Here is a 20,595-nt window from a genome sequence, read left to right as displayed (position 1 = left end):
CGATCAGATCGTAGAAACTTTATTTTCTTGTTACGATGATTTTCCACTTCACTCTGCAATTCTTTGAACTTTTCAAACATTTCAAACTTATGTTTCTTCCAGTAGATATACCCATATATGCTCAAATCATCTATGAAGGTCAGAAAATAATGATACCCGCCGCGAGCCTCAACACTCATCGGACTGCATACATTAGTATGTATTATTTCCAAGAAGTTTGTTGCTCGCTCCATTGTTTCGGAGAACGGAGTCTTAGTCATCTTGCCCATGAGGCGTGGTTTGCAAGCATCAACTGATTCATAATCAAGTGATTCCAAAAGCCCATCAGCATGGAGTTTCTTCATGCGCATTACACCAATATGACCCAAATGGCAGTGCCACAAATAAGTTCCGGGCTTAATGTCATCTTAAGTGATGCGGAAAGGGTTAATATACAGTCAAATTAGCCTTGGGGGTATTTCACATCCGTAGCAATGCCAGCAGCCCCTCCATAGTGACATTAAGCCCGAAAACCTAAATAAAAATGTCATCGTGAAGACAAAATAGAGTACTTCCTGGGTCCAAAAAACTTAAAAGTGTCTAGCGGTTTACCGCTAAACATGTCATAATATCCAAGAAGTATATAGTACTTTAGCTGAATAATCAAGTGTTTGTACAAAAAATAATGTATAGAACATACCTCATTGATTGACCAAACGTGTATACAGCAAAGGTGTTTAACACCAACCCGATACGTTTGATAATTTCATCTTCATAATGCTGGTCTATCTATTAAACTGGACCGGTATAACTACCGGATTTTCTTTATAACACTGGTGATTTAGTCAAACCAGACCGGGTCAATGACCACCGGTTTATAATTGATCATGTGCCAACAACTGGTGGTTGGAAAGCAAGCCGGGTCAAGGACGCCGGTTTATCAAAAAATACTTATGATTGTCAACAAACAAAATTCAAATAGGAAAATATGCGAGGCTTTTTACGAGCTGCCAGGCTCCAAATCGAGGCTTTTCATGGGCTGTCAGGCCTCTGAGTTAAACCATTTAACAAAGCCTTTTAAGATGGGCCTCCAATTAACCAATCATCATTTTAACTGTGACAAGTTCAGGGTTTGTAAAAGATTGACTTGTCAAACGTTCGATGGGTCATGCCAGGATTACCTGGATAGGAGTGGCTTACTTGATGAAGGCAGGTTAACCCGGGGTTTTAGGTGAATACACCAGGCTTCCAAGCCGTGGCTTGATAGCTAATTACGAGGGTCCTTTCAAACTCTTTATTGCTTTGCAAAAAAGAGCCCCCAAGTAACTTTGTGAGCGTTGCTCAGCGTGTGCCTATGTTTGAGTTTGTACTGTGTACAATACTCTCTTTGGCTCCACAAATTTTTCCTTGTGTGGCTGAAATGCCTATCAAGAGGTGTAGCTGTGGTTCAAACATGACCAAGCCCCCTAGTGATTTTCTTTATCTTTATGCAGCTGCTAAAGCCGGTTTAACAAAGACTCCGCTTTGACCGTTAACTTGTAAAAGCACACATATGATATAAGAAAGAACAGATACCCCGCTTATAACGGAGGCTCCGGTTTATTATATGGTATATACACTGTCATAAATATGTACAGATGAAGAGCCTATGGCTTCAAGTATAGTAAGGCCGAAGGAGAGCTATGTTCCATGGCCGCTTTGTCTCCTCCTCCGATTGACGCGAGTCTTCATGCTCTCGAACATCAATGAGGTAGTAGGATCCGTTGTGCAGATTTTTGCTGACCACAAAGGGTCCTTCCCAAGGGGGGGATAACTTGTGCATATCAGTGTGATCTTGGATGCGCCGGAGCACCAAATCACCTTCTTGAAAGGTTCTAGTTTTAACCCGGCGGCTGTGATAACGTCGAAGATCTTGTTGATAAATCGCCGAACGTGCTGCTGCAAGATCCCGCTCTTCATCCAACAGGTCCAGAGAATTCTGACGTGCCTTCTCATTATCAGCTTCAACATAAGCTGCCACACGGGGCGAATCGTGACGGATGTCACTAGGAAGAACCGCCTCCGCTCCATAAACCATGAAGAAAGGCATGTAACCCGTAGACCTATTGGGTGTGGTGTTGATGCTCCATAACACAGAAGGTAGCTCCTCGACCCAACAACGCGACGTCCACTTTAAGGGAACCATAAGCCTTGGTTTGATACCCCGTAGAATTTCTTGATTTGCCCTTTCCGCTTGACCATTAGATTGGGGGTGATCCACTGATGCTAGATCAAGCCAGATGTGCTCACGTTGATAGAATTCTTCCATCTCTCCTTTTGATAAGTTAGTAACATTGTCTGTTATAATGCTATGTGGAAAGCCAAACCGGAATATCACCTTTTTGATGAATTGAACCGCCGTGGCTGCATCACACTTGCTGACTGGCTCTGCCTCTACCCATTTAGTGAATTTATCAACTGCTACTAACAGATGGGTCTTCTTGTCCTTGGAGCGCTTGAAGGGTCCAACCATATCCAGCCCCCAAGTTGCAAACGGCCACGTAATTGGAATCATCCGCAACTCTTGAGCCGGAACGTGCGCACGGCGGGCAAACTTTTGACATCCATCACATCTTTTGACTAAATCCTCTGCATCAGCATGCGCCGTCAACCAGTAAAAACCGTGGCAAAAAGCTTTGGCAACCAACGACTTTGAACCGGCGTGGTGACCGCAATCCCCTTCATGAATTTCTCGCAAAATCTCACAACCTTCTTGAGGAGAAACACATCGCTGAATTGCTCCTGAAACACTGTAACGATGTAACTCCCCGTTGAGTATGGTCATGGACTTGGACCGCCGAATTATCTGTCGAGCCAACGTTTCCTCAGCTGGTAACTCGCCCCGGTTCATGTAATCCAGATATGGGATCGTCCAATCCGGTATGGCATGCAGAGCTGCCACCAACTGAGCCTCCAGATCAGGAATAGCCAAATCTTCTTCGGTTGGTATTTTGACTGACGGATTGTGCAATACATCAAGAAAGACATTGGGCGGAACCGGTTTACGTTGGGAACCAAGACGACTTTAAGCGTCCGCCGCTTCATTCTTCCGCCGGTCTATATGGTCCACCTGATAACCTTTAAAGTGACCAGCCACTGCGTCCACCTCTCGCCGATATGCAGCCATGAGTGGGTCCTTAGAATCCCAAGTGCCAGACACTTGCTGAGCCACTAGATCTGAATCACCGAAGCACTTAACCCGGCTGAAATTCATCTCTTTAGCCATCCGAAGACCGTGGAGTAAAGCCTCGTATTCAGCTGCATTGTTAGTACAAGGGAACATTAAACGGAGGACATAACAAAACTTGTCACCTCGTGGGGAAGTTAATATGACTCCAGCCCCCGAACCCTCTAACTGTCTGGACCCATCAAAATGAATAGTCCAATATGTATTATCTGGTTTCTCCTCAGGTGCCTGTAACTCCGTCCAATCATTGATGAAATCTACGAGTGCCTGGGACTTGATCGCCGTGCGGGGTATATATTTGAGCTATCTTCCAGGTAACCTGGCAATGATTTTTCTATCCAAATATTTGTGAAGTAGCCCAAATAGACTTTTTCTAGTCCCAGCTAAAAAGTCCCTAGTCCCTAAAAAGTCTCTCTGTTTGTTTCCATAGACTAAAAAGTCCCTAGTCCCTTCCTAGAGGTTATTAAATGACCATGTTGCCCCTAATATATAGAAAAATAACAATCAAACAACATCATAGGGTAGCGGGCCAATGGGTGCATGGAGGGGCATTGTTGGAAAAGTCCCAAAAAGTCTCATGAAGACTCTCCTTGAGAGTCTTCTTCATTTAGTCCCAAATGTCTAGTTTAGTCCTTAAAAAGTCCCTCCTGTTTGGTAAAAAAGTCTCTAAGAGGGACTTTTTTAAGTCCTTACACAAAAAAGTCCCTGGAAACAAACACCCCCTAACAATAAAACTTGCTTCTCGCAGAAAGCATCTCTGATGTAAAAGTTGATGTCAAAAAATGTTTTAGGCAGGATAGTGAAGGTTTCAGGGCACCAGAAATTTTCTATTGTAACAGATGATGTAAAACTGGTGCCCAAAAACATTGGGCTTCTTCAACTACTAGTAAGCGTGCACGTGCAACGCACGTATCATAATTTATTAAAAAATCCATTTAAAATCTTATTTTTAGGATTTTTTTACCGAGCCATCGAAATATGTCTCATGCCCAACAATGAGAGTGCGCGTGTAATACACGACCGACGAACATGTCTTCACAATAAATTCACGATCACATAACTTTAATATAATTTTTTACATATTTGTTTGAAAAACAACAACTAAACAACATTATGTACTACGCCCTCTGTAAACTAAACTGAAAAAATGTCTTATATTAACATACAGAGGTAGTATTTATCGAGGAGATCCTCCTCCGTCTTCATGTATTTTTAGAGGGATGATAAAATATTGGATTGTTTTAGAGAGATAAAAATAATTATTGAGTCTTGATTGAAAAAATGACAAATATATTCTCGTAGTCTAGGTTTTTAGACTGTTCATCGTCTTGGCTGTGTTAAATAAAGATTCTTCAGATCCTTCCCTGACGAGGCCATTGGCCCTATGGTTGGAGATGGATTTGGAAACCAGTCTGTTCAAGTAAGGATAGCGTGGCGGCAACAGCATCCTTGTGGTGGACCTGTGTCCTCGGGCTCCGCCGTTGCGACGACGTTTGCTCCAGCGTCGGCGCGGAGCTTGGGAGGTAGTCCAGGAGCGGATGCAGATTGTGGTCTGCAGCGACAACATCTTAAAGATTGAATGTGTGCTGAGTTCGTGGTTCGTGGATGGCAGGCATGGTTTCCTCCATCGGCGTCTTAGTCGTGGTGGGGTGCTACATCTGGAAGTGTAAACCTGTCACCACACCCATGGCTGCGACTGAGAAGCTCTCTGCAGATATTGGTGTGCTTCTCAGTTCTGATGACGCTACTAAGTATCGCAGTATTGTTGGCGGGCTACAGTATCTTACCATTACTCGACCAGATCTTGCTTTTGCAGTTAACCGTGTCTGCCAGTATCTTCATGAGCCTCGTGACACACATTGGTCTGCAGTCAAACGCATTATGCGCTATGTTCGTCTTACTGCTTCCTTTGGTTTGCATCTTCGGCCGACCACCTCTGGAGTGTTGTCTGCCTTCTCTGATGCAGACTGGGCAGGGAGTCCTGATGATAGGCGATCTACGGGGGGGGGGTATGCTGTGTTCTTTGGTTCAAACCTAATCACCTGGGACGCTCGCAAGCAAGCCACTGTTTCTCGGAGTAGTACAGAAGCTGAGTACAAAGCTGCTGCAAATGCTACTGCCGAACTCATTTGGGTGCAGTCCTTACTGTGAGAAACGACAACCACTCATACCTAGGTGACCACGTGCTTCCATGAGATTCACTCCCGAACGTATGAATATTTATAGAGGTTCTCGCACGGGATGCTTGAAAGACATAGGCAACAAGAGTGGGTGATATTGGTGTTAGAGGGCGAGATCAGAGAGGCTAAACCCTAGAAGCTAGCCTATGGTATGATTGTTGATGTGTATGTTGTCCTACGGACTAATATTCATGAAATAGCATGTGAAAGAATAAAAAAGAGAAGGAAAAATGAACACATAAAGAGGAAAAGGATAAAGCGGGGTTCAGTTTGAGTATTTTCTTCTTCTAAGGTTGATGGTAACAGGAGACGGGGGACACGATGTTTACCCAGGTTCGGGCCCTCTCTATGGAGGTAATACCCTACTTCCTGCTTGATTGATCTTGATGAATATGAGTATTACAAGAGTTGATCTAGCACGAGATCGTAATGGCTAAACCCTAGAAGTCTAGCCTGTATGACTACGGTATTGAGTATATCCTTTCGGGACTACACGCTCCGGTTTATATAGACACCGAGGGATCTAGGGTTACATAGAGTCGGTTACATAAGATGGAATCTTCATAGTTGTTCGCCATGCTTTCCTTCCACGCCAAGGAGAGTCCCATCCGGACACGGGTACAGTCTTCGGTCTTCATATCTTGACAGCCCATCAGTCCGGCCCATAGATAACAGGCCGGACGCCCGAGGACTCCTTAGTCCAGGACTCCCTCAGTGGGGGCGCCTCCCACCAAACTTGGGGGGCAAGTCCCCCCCTTGGCCGCCGCCCCCTCTAGATGCATCTAGGGGGGTCGGACCCCTCTCCCTTCACCCTATAAATAGAGGGGGGTGGGAGGGCTGCCGCACCCTTTGCGTGGCGCAGCCCTCCCCCTCTCCAACACCTCCTCCAACCCATCAACATGGTTGTAGCATTTTAGTTAGAACGGTTGTAGCATTTATTGTTGTTGTACCATCACAACATTTTTCATCGCCGTTTGCAACATCTAGCCATGTCGACTGAGTTATAGACACATCCTTGAATAATAGGCAAGTGTTTCTAGTGCGAAGGAGAGAGAGAGAGAGAGAGTAGGAAAGACTCCAAGGGAAAGTCTGGTCCGAAGGAGCTCAAGTCCATTCTAAATTGGTTTGACAAGCTTTGGGTGGACCGGCTACAATACGCTAATGAGTATAAGGTGAATGGGGTCCTAGCGAAGCTCAGCGGATGAACATCAGATCTATTGCCGCTCATATACATGTAAAACAAATTGACATGATTTTTTTGTTTGAGAAACACCCATAAAACGTAGATGCACACATGCATAGACTCACACCATCATACATACACAATCACGCCCAAGACACCAAAACATCACACATGCGATTTGATCCTTGTTGGACTAAGGTACCACCACCAATCTTTGACGCACGAACATTTTACAAAACTTTTCAACCAATTCCCCCCCTCTAATTGTATGGGGTTGGGCCCATCCCTCTCTTTATCTTCCAATCACACTCTTTCAAGTCAGCATGCCCATTAAACCATATGTTACCTCCCCGTACATGTAACATTACTTGATGTATTGATGTTGATTACAGAAACAGGCTTTCGCTCCGCTTTATAGATAAAGCCACGACCAACTTACAAAACCCATATACAACACGCCAACACACCACACATGCCCAAGGAAATATACAAGGGAGCTGACAAACAGCAACACTACCACAAACACCCCAAAGTAAACATGAAGTGAATAAATAGAGCATCACTAGGGGTCTATGGAGCTCTCAACCATGTACTGCGCCACCGTGAAGAGACGATGCTGAAACTCGACGGACCATGGACTCCATAGAGGTGCCTTCAACAAAGGTACGATGCCGGAGTGTCGTCATCGCTCGATCCAACGGATCGAGGTTTTCACCCAGAGTAACACGAAGGACAAAGGGCCACCGCAACGACGCCTTCAAGAAGAGATCGATGCCATAGACCCCGCTGCTGTCAGCCTGGCTAGAGCCAGATGAGGTTTTCACCTGGTCATCACCCTCTGTCTCCACTCGGGGATTGATGCCAGGAAGCACCAGGCAGGGGAAATGGGGAGGAGAAGGAGCAGAGCATGTCCGAACCGACGCCACTTGTGCCAGTGAAGGGTAGCTAGACCAGCCATCCCTCCTGTCACCCCAAATGCCCACACTTAGTTATTTTTTTGACCATGTTACCAACAGCATGCGGGAAGGCTCAAGAGGGTAACAAAAAATCATTGCAAGGTTGCGCAAATATGATATCATCCACATATAGAACCGAGCTATCTTCTGCCATACCCACGCAAGGTCACAAGTTTGGTGTCGATAATATCATTAACTTTGTGTTTGCTGTGTTGCAGCTAGCTGCAACCGTTCAGATGCGAAGAGTTCTTGAGCGCGATGGCCACGACAAGTATGAGTTTGCAGAAGAGCAAATGGGACGAGCTGTGGAAAAGGAACGGCGAATTGAGTACCAACTCACAGAAAGTTTGGTGTGGATATCAGACATTTGAATTTGAACGGGTCATATTCCAACTTGTGACGCCCTCAATTCATTCGTACACTAATCATACACGCAAATGTGTACGATCAAGATCAAGGACTCACGGGAAGATATCACAACACAACTCTAGACACAAATTAAAATAAAACAAGCTTTATATTACAAGCCAGGGGCCTCGAGGGCTCGAATACATAAGCTCGAAAACACAAGAGTCAGCGGAAGCAACAATATCTGAGTACAGACATAAGTTAGACAAGTTTGCCTTAAGAAGGCTAGCACAAAAGCAACATCGATCGAAAAGGCAAGGCCTCCTGCCTGGGAGCCTCCTAACTACTCCTGGTCGTCGACGGTCTCCACGTAGTAGTATGCATCGGCGGTGACATCTGGCTCCTGGGCTCCGACATCTGGTTGCATCAACCGGAAAGAAGAAGAAAGGGGGAAAGGGGGAGCAAAGCAACCGTGAGTACTCATCCAAAGTACTCGCAAGCAAGGATCTACACTACATATGAAACATTATCAAAGGAAGGCTGTATATGTGGACTGGGCTGCAGAAATGCCAGAATAGAGAGAAGGCCTAGTCCTATCGAAGACTAGCGTCTTCTGGAAACCACCATCTTGCAGCAACAGGAGGGAGTAGAGTAGCATAAAGTAAATTAGTAGTAATGTTATCAACCTCGGCCAGAGATCCTTTCTCGACTCCCCGCGAGAAAGCAATCCCAGAGCCATACTATCCAGTTATCATCACAATCCATTACTCATCACCATCCAGCCTCATCCTGAGTATCCAGTTCTAGTTGTATCGATCGGGATACAACTCCAAGTGTCCGTTACCATAGGACAGGCTATCAATAGATGTTTTCTTCCCTGCAGGGGTGCACCAACTTACCCACCACGCTCGATTAACTCCGGTCGGACACACTTTCCTGGGTCATGCCCGGCCTCGGCCAAACAATACGCTGCAACCCGACCTAGGCTTAATAGAGAGGCCAGCACGCCGGACTAAACCTATGCCCCCAGGGGTCATGGGCCATCTCCCCAGGAACTCCTGCACGTTGCGTACGCGGCCGGTTTTAGAGAGATAAAAATAATTATTGAGTCTTGATTGAAAAAAATGACAAATATATTCATGTATTAAAATTTAGAAAACATAAATCCAAATAAAAAAAAGGTGATTTTTTTTAAAATAAACATGCTAATATCACTCAACTTAGTCTAAGTCAACTGAAATCTAATTACACCTTTACAAATACTTTAATTTTGGATATGATTCATTCGTTGCCTACCTAGCAGCTAGCTTGCTTTCCGATTCAAGAACCCAATCGCTAACTTTAGTAGGTAAAAGAAACTCAGCCGAGCGCTAGGCATCGGGCATCAGACGAACGGCTGGGCTAGATTGATCGTACTTTTGATAATTTTCTGGCCCATATCAATGGACAGGGAGACGTTCCCTCAGTTAGGCCCCTCACACCGTCAACTACCTACCCACCCACCGCTTCACCTCAAAAAAAATCCCATCGGCCCTCACATTTCTCCCTGTCATTCCCCATTCTTCCTTGGTCGTCGCCACCCCTCCCCTTCGTACCCACCGCCACCAAGAGGTTCGCAACCCCTGCTCTTCCCTGCCTTTCCAACGAATCCGGCCGCCCAAGTGGCCGAGGAGGTCCCCAAGCTCGGCGTGCACGGGAGCATCCCAGTGCTAGGCTCCGTCGGAGGTGCGAGACTTCCACGCCCCTGCTCTTCCCCGTCCTTCTTCGAATCTGGTCGCCGAAGTGCCGAAGGATGCGCTCGAGCTCAGCATGCTCACGGGCGACCCAACGCAGATGCCCGCAACAAGACAACAAGTAGCGGGCGTGGGTGCGCAAAAATATATGGGCACAGTTCGATGCCTCCACTGGTATGAGCTATGTTATTGTGAAATGAATTCTCATTGCTGTATTGACTGCCAGGACTAATTCTGATTTGATCTTAGTCCTTAGACATTACTTCGTGTCAACTGTGCAGTTTACCGTGTACTAATGTACCAATGTGCAGTTTACCATGTACTAATGTACCAATGTAATTTCAATTAGGCGTGCCTCTGTTTGATGTGCTATTCAAGATCCCTGTATAATTGTGTTATTCAAGATACAATGGCACTTGATGATGCTTGCTAAGAAGGTCTGCAATATGCACTGGACTATTGCTTGCCAGATGACTGGAAGATGGGTACTTCATCCTCTCTTGTTTGTTCATTTGAAGCAAGATAAATAAGATTCATGCATTGTAATGAAAACTGCAGATTTAGCTAAACTCAACTGATGGTGTAATATTTCTTCCTATGAGCAGCAGTAATGGTATCTTCTGTAGGAGTAATAAGGCATTGCTGCATAAATATACTTGACTGATGGTGTAATATCTCTTCCTATATGCCTGATCCTCATATCTTCTTGTTTGGCAAAGAGTTCACAATTTGCACTTAGTCTTGAATGGAGAAAATTGCACATGCTATTGTACAACTAGGCAATGGTGTGGAGCTCCATAAGCGACGCCGACGACTCCAGCTGTCCTTCTCGCCTATGCATCCCAACAGAGAAGCTTTAGAAACTATAATCCGTCTACTCCTTGTTCAGGATCAGTAATGAACATATTATTACACAAATTAATTTAACAAAACTGCATTCTCTTTTTTGGTGATGAAACTATAGCAACATTGGCACGGTTTTTGTCAATACTACAAAAGAGGGGGATAGTTTTTTTTTGAGGTAAAAAGATGGGGATAGTTGATCGTTGGAAACACCATTGACGCAGGGTTGACGCACAACTGGGTTATAGATCAATTATCTTCCCACTTCAGTAACACCATGATCTTGTACTTGCTTTTGGAAAATCACGGACGAACGACCTGTGATCTGGTACCAATTTTTGGCACAACCATGAAATCCCAAAGTGATTCACCAGAGTGCTTTATGCTTTCTGACAGGTATGCACATATAAGATAGATTTCTTCTGAACCGATTGGAAGCATATGGCAACATGGGCGTACACAAGCGCTAGCCTAAGCATGCAGGTAGATATTATAGACATCTTGTTGATGCAGGTGTGCAAGGATGTAATATTCATGACCGAGCGCAACGTTGGTGGATGTGTATCTTTGGGTTCAGAATTTTGAAAGAAAGGGGATGTGGGAAACAATAAGAGGGGAGCTCGACCTCCAGCAGCACTTTCCCGGTCGTTGGCATCGTGCTTCCAGCTACGGCCGCTGCAGACGATGACGGGCAGCAGCCGCCGACGTCTTCCGGCGCGGCTGTGCACAATTTCCTGATGAGCACCATGGACTGGATGCTCTAGAGGTTGCGTCCTCGAGTGCCTTGAGATTTTCCTGCTACTGCTTGACGTACTTAGTTGGCCAATCAGTTCAGGAAATTATTTGGTCAATCAGTTAAGATAATTATTTTGTTGCGTATGTACGTATGTGCAAGAAGAGGAGCTGACCTTCTTGAGGCCGGGGATGATGGTGGATAGCTCAATGAATCGTCGGTTGATCTTCTCCCGGCGCTTCCGCTTCTGCTCCGCTGCAAGAGAGAGGGGCGGCAGGGGCAGAACTGAAGGACGGCGAGGAGGGAGTGACGGGTCTGCGGGTAGACCAGACAGGGTCGGTAGCGAGAGTCTGAGTGCAGGACGGACGGCTGGCGAGGGGCGGCGATGAGGGGAGGAGGCGGTAGGGTGCCGGGGAGGTTGGGGATGGAGCAAATCTGTGCGCATTCGAGGGGAGGCAGGTTGAGGACGATCCTAAAATTACGGATCACATCGGTCATCTAGGGGAGTAGCGCGACCATGGTCTGCCGCGGCAGAACATTGAATCACAGCCGTTCAATCGGCTGGCAGACCATCGGGTCATTATATACTGTTAGATTTGACTAAATGGATTAGACCTGAGGGTTCTGATTGTTCTGTGTACACTTGTTTGGGTGGTTGTAAAATAACTCTAGTTTGCTCTTTTAATAGTAGTAGAGAAAAACAAGTTCAACAAAAAAATATCTAACTCATCTCAAATAAACTCAAAAACAAACATAACACAAATAACACTTATTACATAGTTCATCAGTCCACAACATCTAATTCAACACAATTTATTCGTCAAACATAACACAAAGTTCATCACACATGCATGAAACATAGGGATAAAGTCGTAAAACTAGAGATTTTGTTGCCCATTCCATGCCCACCACTCATTGGAGAGATCTCCATGGGTATTCGAATTTTGAATGTCGTGGTAAACTTCAAGAAAGCGTCGGAAGCAGTCTTCCCTTCTACATGGTTGTACAGACTTTTGCATCGATTCATAGAGAAAAATAATCTACATCTTTCCTACAATTATGATCAATGATCATATTATGCATTATCATGGCGACTGTCATGATGTACCATATTTCTATAACAGAACGCAGTTTGCATCATCTAAAAAATACCACATGCCAACAACCTAGCTATCCAAAATTCGCATCCATGCATCATCAATTAGAGCACTAATGGGGATTAAATCAGAAGTAGAAGAAACCTTGATCCATCCTTCCCTGTCCCAAGGTGGCTGCGCTAGGAGGATTATCGCGTGTGAAAGGATCGATATAGTTGACTAAAGAGGGGGGGGGGAATAGGCAACTAACAATTTTTAACGTTTCTTTACCAATTTAAACTTTGCATCAAAGTAGGTTGTCTAGATATGCAACGAGGTGAGCAACCTATATGATACAACAACAAAAAGTACACAAGCAAGCTAAGGATACAACACAAAAGCTTGCACAAGTAAAGACACGATATAACCAAGAGTGGAGCCGGTGAAGACGATGATGTGTTACCGAAGTTCCTTCCTTTTGAGGGGAAGTACGTCTCCATTGGAGCGGTGTGGAGGCACAATGCTCCCCAAGAAGCCATCAGGGCCACCGAATTCTCCTTACACCCTCACACGATGCGAGATGCCGTGATTCCACTATTGTTGCCCTTGGAGGCGGCGACCGGACCTTTACAAACAAGGTTGGGGCTCTCTCCACAACCGAATTGGAGGCTCCCAACGAAACCACGGAGCTTCACCACAATGGAATATGGCTCCGAGGTGACCTCAAACGTCTAGGGTGCTCAAACACCCAAGAGTAATAAGATCCGCAAGGGATGAGCGGGGGGAATCAAATTTCTCTTGGTGGGAAGATCCGGGCCTTCTCAACCAATCCCTAGAAAATCAACAAGTTTGATTGCGTAGGGAGAGAGATCGGGCGAAAATGAGCTTTGAAGCAACAATGGAGCTTGGGGAAAAGAGGTAAGTCAACTTGGAGAAGAAGACCTCCTTTTATAAGGGGGGAAGAAAAACCAACTGTTATCCTCGCTCAGCCTCGCACAGGGCGGTACTACCGCAGGGGTAGGCGGTACTACTGTTGTGGCCAGCGGTACTACCGTTCCACCTCACACAATAGGTTCCAATACTATTAGGAGTCCACCTTGGTACAATAATAAGAACAACAACATAGCATGAATGGATCACGTCCACTTGCTTAATGCATTACTCCATTCTTATGAACTTAATACTCTAGATGCATGCTAGATAGCGGTCGATGTGTGGAGTAATAGTAGTAGATGCAGAATCGTTTCGATCTACTTGACACGGACGTGATGCCTATATTCATGATCATTGACTTAGATATCTTCATAACTATGCGCTTTTCTATGAATTGCTCGGCAGTAATTTGTTCACCCACCGTGATACATGTTGTCTTGAGAGAAGCCACTAGTGAAACCTATGCCCCCGAGTCTCTTTCCTATTATATTACATCTCTTTTATTTACATCGCATCTCGTTTACTATTTTGCAATCTTTACTTTCCAATCTATACAACAAAAATACCAAAAATATTTACTTTACTATCTCTATTAGATCTCACTTTTGCGAGTAACTGTGAAGGGATTGACAACCCCTTTATCGCATTGGTTGCAATGTTCTTGATTGTTTGTGCAGGTACTAGGTGACTTGTGCGTTGTCTCCTACTGGATTGATACCTTGGTTCTCAAAACTGAGGGAAATACTTATGCTACTTTGTTGCATCACCCTTTCCTCGTCAAGGGAAAACCAACGCATGCTCAAGAGGTAGCAATAAGGATTTCTGGCGCCGTTGCCGGGGAGATCTACGCCAAGTCAAGACATACCAAGTACCCACCATAAACTCTTCTCCCTCGCATTACATTATTTGCCATTCGCCTCTCGTTTTCCTATCCCCCACTTCTAAAACGATTTTTGAAAACCTTTGCCTTTTCTTCGCCCCTCTTCCGTTCTTCTCTTTTCGCTTGCTTCTTGTGCGTCCATGTGTTAGTTCGTTTGTTTTGCCTTCATGGCTAGTCCTCCTATCATTGTTAATACTCCCGATAATGAAGTTCTCAATTTTAAACAAAGGGAGGGATAAAATCTAAAAGATGCTTGGTATAGAATTTGCACATAATACTATGCCTGAATCTAGCATAAGCAAGTGGTGATATTATGATGCATCTTCCGGGTTTAGGATTAGTTCGATTTTCCTATGATATCGTCTATTGTTGAATGCAAATAATATATGATATATATTGCACTTATCTAGATTTTGAATTCTTTTTATAAAGAAGTTTGCTCTATGTGTAATACCAGGAAAGCCTAATGAATGTTCAAGAGTTGCTTCATCAACATCCGAAGAGCAACAAAGGAATGTTGAGCATGGTTGATCACCTCAAACGCCTCTGCATTGACCACTATTTCCAGGATGAAATCGATAACATAATGGACTCGTCTGTGGATCTCCTCCATAGTGATGATCTACTTGACGCAACCCTTTCCTTAAGGCTGATGAGAGAAGTTGGATATTATGTTTCGGCAGATCAGTAAAATACTGGTTTAGTGTGTTGGGTTAGACAAACACACGAGTTTGGAAACTTGAGTGCAATTTGGTCAACGATATGACTTTATGTGATAATTTTGCTAATAATAAATTAGCCTTAGAGTAACCAAGTTTAATAATAAAAAATAACGGTCCCTTGTGTAGCATAGAAGCACCTCTCGTGAGATGTATTATTTTCGTTATGTATGACATGCACCTAAGACGCCTTCTTGTCGCTGTATGGCAGACGATGTTCTTTAGAAGTTCACAAACGATAATGGTGATTTCAACCTTAGGCATAGCAAAGACATTAGAGGGTTGCTGAGCTTGCATGACATGTCACACCTCAACATGGAAGAAGCTTCACTCTACAAGGCAAAGGAATTCTCAAGCAAGAACATGAAATTTGCACTTAAGTATTTTGAGCCAAACCTTGCGAGATATGTGATGAAGTCACTAGACCATCCCTACCATGTGAGCCTGAGGCAATACAAGGCTAGGCATCATTTGAGTTACCTCCAGAAACTTGCCTACTAGGCACACTGCAATTGAGAAGCTGGCACTTGCAGAATTTCAGATGAAGAAGTTGCAACATCAGAGTGAAATGCAAGAGGTTAAGAGGTAGGAATATAATAAAGTACACTCCTTCCATTATTAGTTGTTGCAGACATTGACCCACCTGCATATTGATAAGAGAGAACTCACTTGGAATTAATAGATTAACATATTTTTTTGCTCATGTATTCGCACAATTAAAGATGTGGTGATTTTTTACTATGAAAACTTCATTTTCACACAGATGGTGGGTGGATTTGGGATTGTCTCAAGAAATTCCAGCTGCAAGGGACCAAGTTCTGAAATGGTACATGTGGTCCATGACTATCCTTGAGGGTTTCTCCTTCTCAAGATATCGGGTTGAGGCCACAAAGGTTATCTCAATGGTCTACATTGTGGACGACATCTTTGATCTTGTCGCCACACAAGAGGAGCTCTCTCGCTTTAATGAGGCGATCAAAATGTGAGCATTGATGTTCCCGTAATAACAACAACATTGCATTTTAGGAATGAAGTATAATTACTTTTGTTTGTGAATGAATGAAATCTTAGATATGTCTAATTGCACATTAAAAATTCTATAATTTTGACACATTATGTATACAGAGGTATTAGGATTGGTTTGACATAAACATTAGGCCTTTGCGAGAAATATCTTGATATACTAATAGTCTTATAATTATTCATATATATTCATACAAAAAGAGAAAAGCATTGCATATTCAGGAAAGTAGAATAAAAAATAAAAATAAAAATAAAAACAGGAAAAACCCAAAAGAAAATGATTTTGCCGCAAATCAAATGTCAGACTTTTTTAGCATTGCAAATCGAATGCCCAAGTTTGCAAATTATGTTATCACGAGAATGACAATTTCCTTTAGCAAGCATGGAAAATCCTATCATGTTCAATTTGTTTTTTGCAGAAATTGTCATGGTTGATGAGGAAGTTGTTATCCTCACGACAATATAATTTGCCATGCTTAAAAATCTAACGTTCCAAAAGAAAAACTATGAAACCGATAGAAACACAAGAAAAAAGCAAAACCATGAAGTACCTTCTCAAAACCAAAAACATATGTGCTAGTCTAAACTAACGACACATACACTTACAAATGGGGCCCACAGCGATCCATAGCCTCCGATACACCAAGAGGGTTAAAATCTAGAGAGTTTGGTATCTTAATTAATATACATTGTGTTCCCAGCTTAACTCCGTATTCTTTACAGAATCCTACACATATTTGACAAAATCTATTTGTATGGATGACATTGGTCATCATTAATGCATGCTGTCATGTATTTGTACAACAATCGTCGCCTGTTATATCATTTATTTTTACTCTTTGACTATCTAGAGCGGCTGTTAGTGTCAAATTAATTAAAAGGCTTATCTACAAATAAAAAATACATTATTATTATTATTATTATTATTTATCGCGGGAAGGCCTACCTTCATGGTTAACTTTATTCAACTCAAATAACACTTACATCATATGTTGAAAAAACAACAACTAAAAAAATCTGCTACAAAACTTGAGATAAAATTTTTTTTGTGTGTGTGTGAGGGGGGGGGTGAGTTCAACCACAAGGACGGAGGATGAACATGCCCGTTCACCATTTGGAGTGCATATTGACTGGGACATGATTTCATTGTTTGGGCCCCTGAGAAAAACAATATCTTCATCGTTAGGAGTGGGAGTGCATCTTCATACCCTTGAAGATCGCTAAGAGGAAGCATTACAAGGAACACGGATGATGGAGTCGTACTCGCGGCGATTCAAATCACGGAAGATCCGATCTAGCGCCGAACGGATGGCGCCTCCGTTCAACACACGTATAGCCCGGGGACATCTCCTCCTTCTTGATCTAGCAAGGGGAGAGGAGAAGTTGAGGGAGAGCTCCCGCAGCACGACGGCGTGGTGGTGGAGCTTGCAGTTCTCCGACAGGGCTTCGCCAAACGCTACGGAGGAGGAGGAGGTGTTGGAGAGGGGGAGGGCTGCGCCACGCAAAGGGTGCGGCAGCCCTCCCACCCCCCTCTATTTATAGGGTGAAGGGAGAGGGGTCCGACCCCCCTAGATGCATCTAGAGGGGGCAGCGGCCAAGGGGGGGACTTGCCCCCCAAGTTTGGTGGGAGGCGCCCCCACTGAGGGAGTCCTGGACTAAGGAGTCCTCGGGCGTCCGGCCTGTTAGCTCGTGTTCTCTCTCTCGCATGCCTCACGAGGGGGCTGGGCAGGTGCCCTCGCGAGCATTTTCTCCCTTCTCTGCCTTCTCGTGAGCCACCCTCGTTTGAGCCCAAAAGCTAGCGTGCCTCTCCTAGTCCGTGCCCCTCAGGTACCGCGATACAAGGCGCCAGGTCAGGGCCAGGGCGAACGGTGATGATTGGGCGGTAGCGCAGAAACAAGGTTGTAGGACAGAACATATGGCAAAACAAAGGTGCATGGAATGCGAGGATTGAGAAGTGGAGGAGCAGCAGCAAGGTGAGGGAAGAAGGAGCAGCAGCGTGGTGAGGGTTGAGAAGTGAATAATTCATAGACACAAATTAAAATAAAACATAGGCATACCCCCCCGGTAGATCGCCTATCACGCGTTCCATCAAGTCACCATTTGGAGTGCATATTGACTGGGACATGATTTCATTGTTTGGGCCCCTGAGAAAAACAATATCTTCATCGTTAGGAGTGCATATCGACTAGTAGCCGACGAAGTACCGGGCCCTTTGATCGCTTCATTTAGCACTAATCCCGATGGTTGTCGGGACGAGTGGAAGGTGATATGGTCTAGCCTTGCTCCACTTAAGGCTCTCTCTTTCGCTTGGCGTATAGCGACCACTTCATTTGTAACTTGTTGCAATAAACACATGAGGAATTTAGAAGTGCATGACACCTGCCTTGTTTGCCATATGGAGGATGGAGATACTTTCCATGTGTTTTGCGCATGCGCTAATGCGAAGAGGCTATGTCTGACAATGTCCTTAGAATGGGAGCTACATGCGTTTACAAGCATCCAATCTAGTCATGGCTAGTTCTTCCAGCTCGCATGCAAGATTGATGAGTCCATGCGTGTTCACCCATTGATGCTTCCAGGAATGAGCTTGTCAATGAAAAGTCGGCCCCACCTATGGATGTTTCTGTAAGATTATCAGCTATGTAGCTTCTCTTCAGTCGTTGGAGCCTTGGAGGTGGATACAAATGGAGATCATCTAAAGGGAAAGATGGTGGACCAGACGTGCTTCCCATATACCGAGTCTACATGAAATAACAATAATGACGATGGCTAGCACATATTTGCTTCAAATCATAGTTCCATTAACTATTATGTGTTTATTTTGAGTGGTCAAAATATTAAGTAGCATTTTTTACTGGAGGGCCGGTTTGAACCATTTAAGACTAGGAAGTAATTTACGAGTACTAGCTGCACTTGTGTAGAATTAAGAGAGGCTATATATTCAAGTTTGGTATCCAGTCACATAATACCGTTGCAAAAAATATGGTGACCAAGTACCAAATTAGTACTCGGTCAAGAATATCATGAAAACAAGGTTGCGCGAGTCCATGGGTTATTGATTTGGTAAGAAAAATAGGTGGGTTCAAGAATACTAGGCATATGGTTTAAATACTCAAAGGGAGATCATTAACAAACCTCTCTGTTGATGTCTTGGTATTTTTTCGCGAAATTTCACACGGAAGTAGATTGGGCTCTTAGGTTTCATATCCCAAAACCCCCAAAAAATTCAAATTTATCGGTACTTTTTTTTGAACTTAATGTTCATACGGGAGTATGGAGCACCCAAGTGCTGCTAATTCTTTTCGGATAGTAAGCTCCTTCAATTTTGGTCCTCCTGGTGCAGTGGCGGCTGTGGGGGCGCTATAGGCCTTGCCTGTAAGGGTGTGTTGATGGTTGAGGTTCCTATTTTTTTCATTTCTATTCTATTTTTAAAATTTATTTTCCATATCTAATTCATGAATATCTATTAAAAATTGTGAACATTGTTTAGTCCCTAGATAAATTTTAATTTGATGAACATTTTTTAAAATAATATTTTTAAATTTTGTGAATAATATTTGAAATCCATGAATATTTTTAAAATTTTAAATTATTTTCCAAAAATTCAAGTATTTTTAGTCTACAAAATTTAGAAATATATATTTTTGAAAAATCCATGAATATCTTTTGATTTAACAAACTTTTTCAAATAAAGAAAGACAACTGGCCTTTTATAAAATTGTAGGGGAGCAAGCCAGTGGAGCAGGGAGGCGAACTGAGTGAGCGCGAGGTTTATGGGTTGGCTCATGTGGATGTTACAGCAACAATTCAATTCCATGGTTTCAAAGTAGAATATGAGCTCCCAAGGGAATCACACACCGACCACTAGCCGATACCGAGGTCAAAATGTTTAAAGATACCACAACTCCACAACAAAGGGATAACTTTCTTTGGCCATGTTATTTTGAGAAGTCATGATTGCTTAGTTAGTATGCTTGAAGTATTATTATTTCTATGTCGATATTAAACTTTTATATTGAATCTTTCAGATCTGAACATTCATGCCACAATAAAGAAAAATTACATTGAGAAATATGTTAGGAAGCATTCCACATCAGAAATTCTGTTTTTATCATTTACCTACTCGAGGACGAGCAGGAATTAAGCTTGGGGATGCTGATACGTCTCCAACGTATCTATAATTTTTGATTGCTACATGCTATTATATTATCTATTTTGGATGTTAATGGACTTATTTTTACACTTTTAGGCCTCCTTTGGTTTGGAGGAATTTCATAGGAATTCTAGAGGATAGGATTCTTATAGGATTTTTTCCTTTAGAGCCCTTTGGTTCATAGGAATAGATTCCTATTCCTACATAGGATTGATTCCTATCCTCCACATTTCATAGGAAAATAAAAAAGAGCCTAGACTCAATGGAAAAATTCTGGATGATGTGGTATTATGTGACGATATCTAGATTATGAAACCTCCATAGTGAATAGGAGACGGGGGCACAACAGCAAGCAGCCGCAAGCAAGAGTTCCGAACCTAAGAGGTACGGCTGAACTTATTCTTTTGTAACTGCAGAAATATGTTCAGATTTATCTGTCTGGCTCTCTCTTTGTCCTGCTTAGCATCTAATTTTTTTAGTAATACACTAGAAAATGAGTGTAAATAGTTTGTGCATAAATTCTAATACAAACGGATATGATACACGAAATTAACACTCTTGCTTGCGGCTGCTTGCTGTTGTGTTTGCGCACCTGATTGGTACTACACAGTTTCAGGACAAGGTTAAGCT

The 20,595-nt window shown here is 43.5% G+C and overlaps 1 protein-coding gene and 1 pseudogene across 3 annotated transcripts; one reads left to right on the top strand and one right to left on the bottom strand.

The window, feature by feature from the left end:
- Positions 1-10,068: 10,068 nt before the first annotated feature.
- On the bottom strand, positions 10,069-11,858 carry LOC125525147. Of its 3 annotated transcripts, XM_048690166.1 has the most exons (3): positions 11,357-11,843; positions 11,074-11,261; positions 10,069-10,438 (listed from the first exon to the last, which is right to left on the bottom strand). In XM_048690166.1, exons 1-3 carry the CDS (start codon positions 11,677-11,679, stop codon positions 10,341-10,343), a joined length of 609 nt encoding a protein of 202 aa, XP_048546123.1. In that variant the 5' UTR covers positions 11,680-11,843; the 3' UTR covers positions 10,069-10,340. The 3 variants fall into 3 exon arrangements, with proteins under 3 accessions (XP_048546123.1, XP_048546122.1, XP_048546121.1); XM_048690165.1 differs by lacking the exon at positions 10,069-10,438 and having other exon boundaries at positions 10,454-11,249; positions 11,357-11,858; XM_048690164.1 differs by lacking the exon at positions 10,069-10,438 and having other exon boundaries at positions 10,459-11,261; positions 11,357-11,852.
- Positions 11,859-14,554: 2,696 nt separating this feature from the next.
- Positions 14,555-15,782, top strand: LOC125525146 (annotated as a pseudogene).
- The last annotated feature ends 4,813 nt before the right edge of the window (positions 15,783-20,595 follow it).

The sequence above is a fragment of the Triticum urartu genome, chromosome 7, assembly GCF_003073215.2.
Source record: "Triticum urartu cultivar G1812 chromosome 7, Tu2.1, whole genome shotgun sequence".
NCBI lineage: Eukaryota > Viridiplantae > Streptophyta > Magnoliopsida > Poales > Poaceae > Triticum > Triticum urartu.
The sequence above is the reverse complement of the archived record's forward strand: the minus strand, read 5'-3'. Positions and strand labels throughout refer to the sequence as shown.

What these genes read in the sequence shown, in the direction of transcription:
- LOC125525147 (XM_048690164.1), bottom strand. Translation starts at nt 11,679, where the DNA reads ATGACCGATGTGATCCGTAATTTTAGGATCGTCCTCAACCTGCCTCCC. An exon ending in TCATCCCCGGCCTCAAGAAG is followed by an intron (nt 11,262 to 11,356) that starts GTCAGCTCCTCT and finishes TGGCCAACTAAG; the next exon opens with TACGTCAAGCAGTAGCAGGA.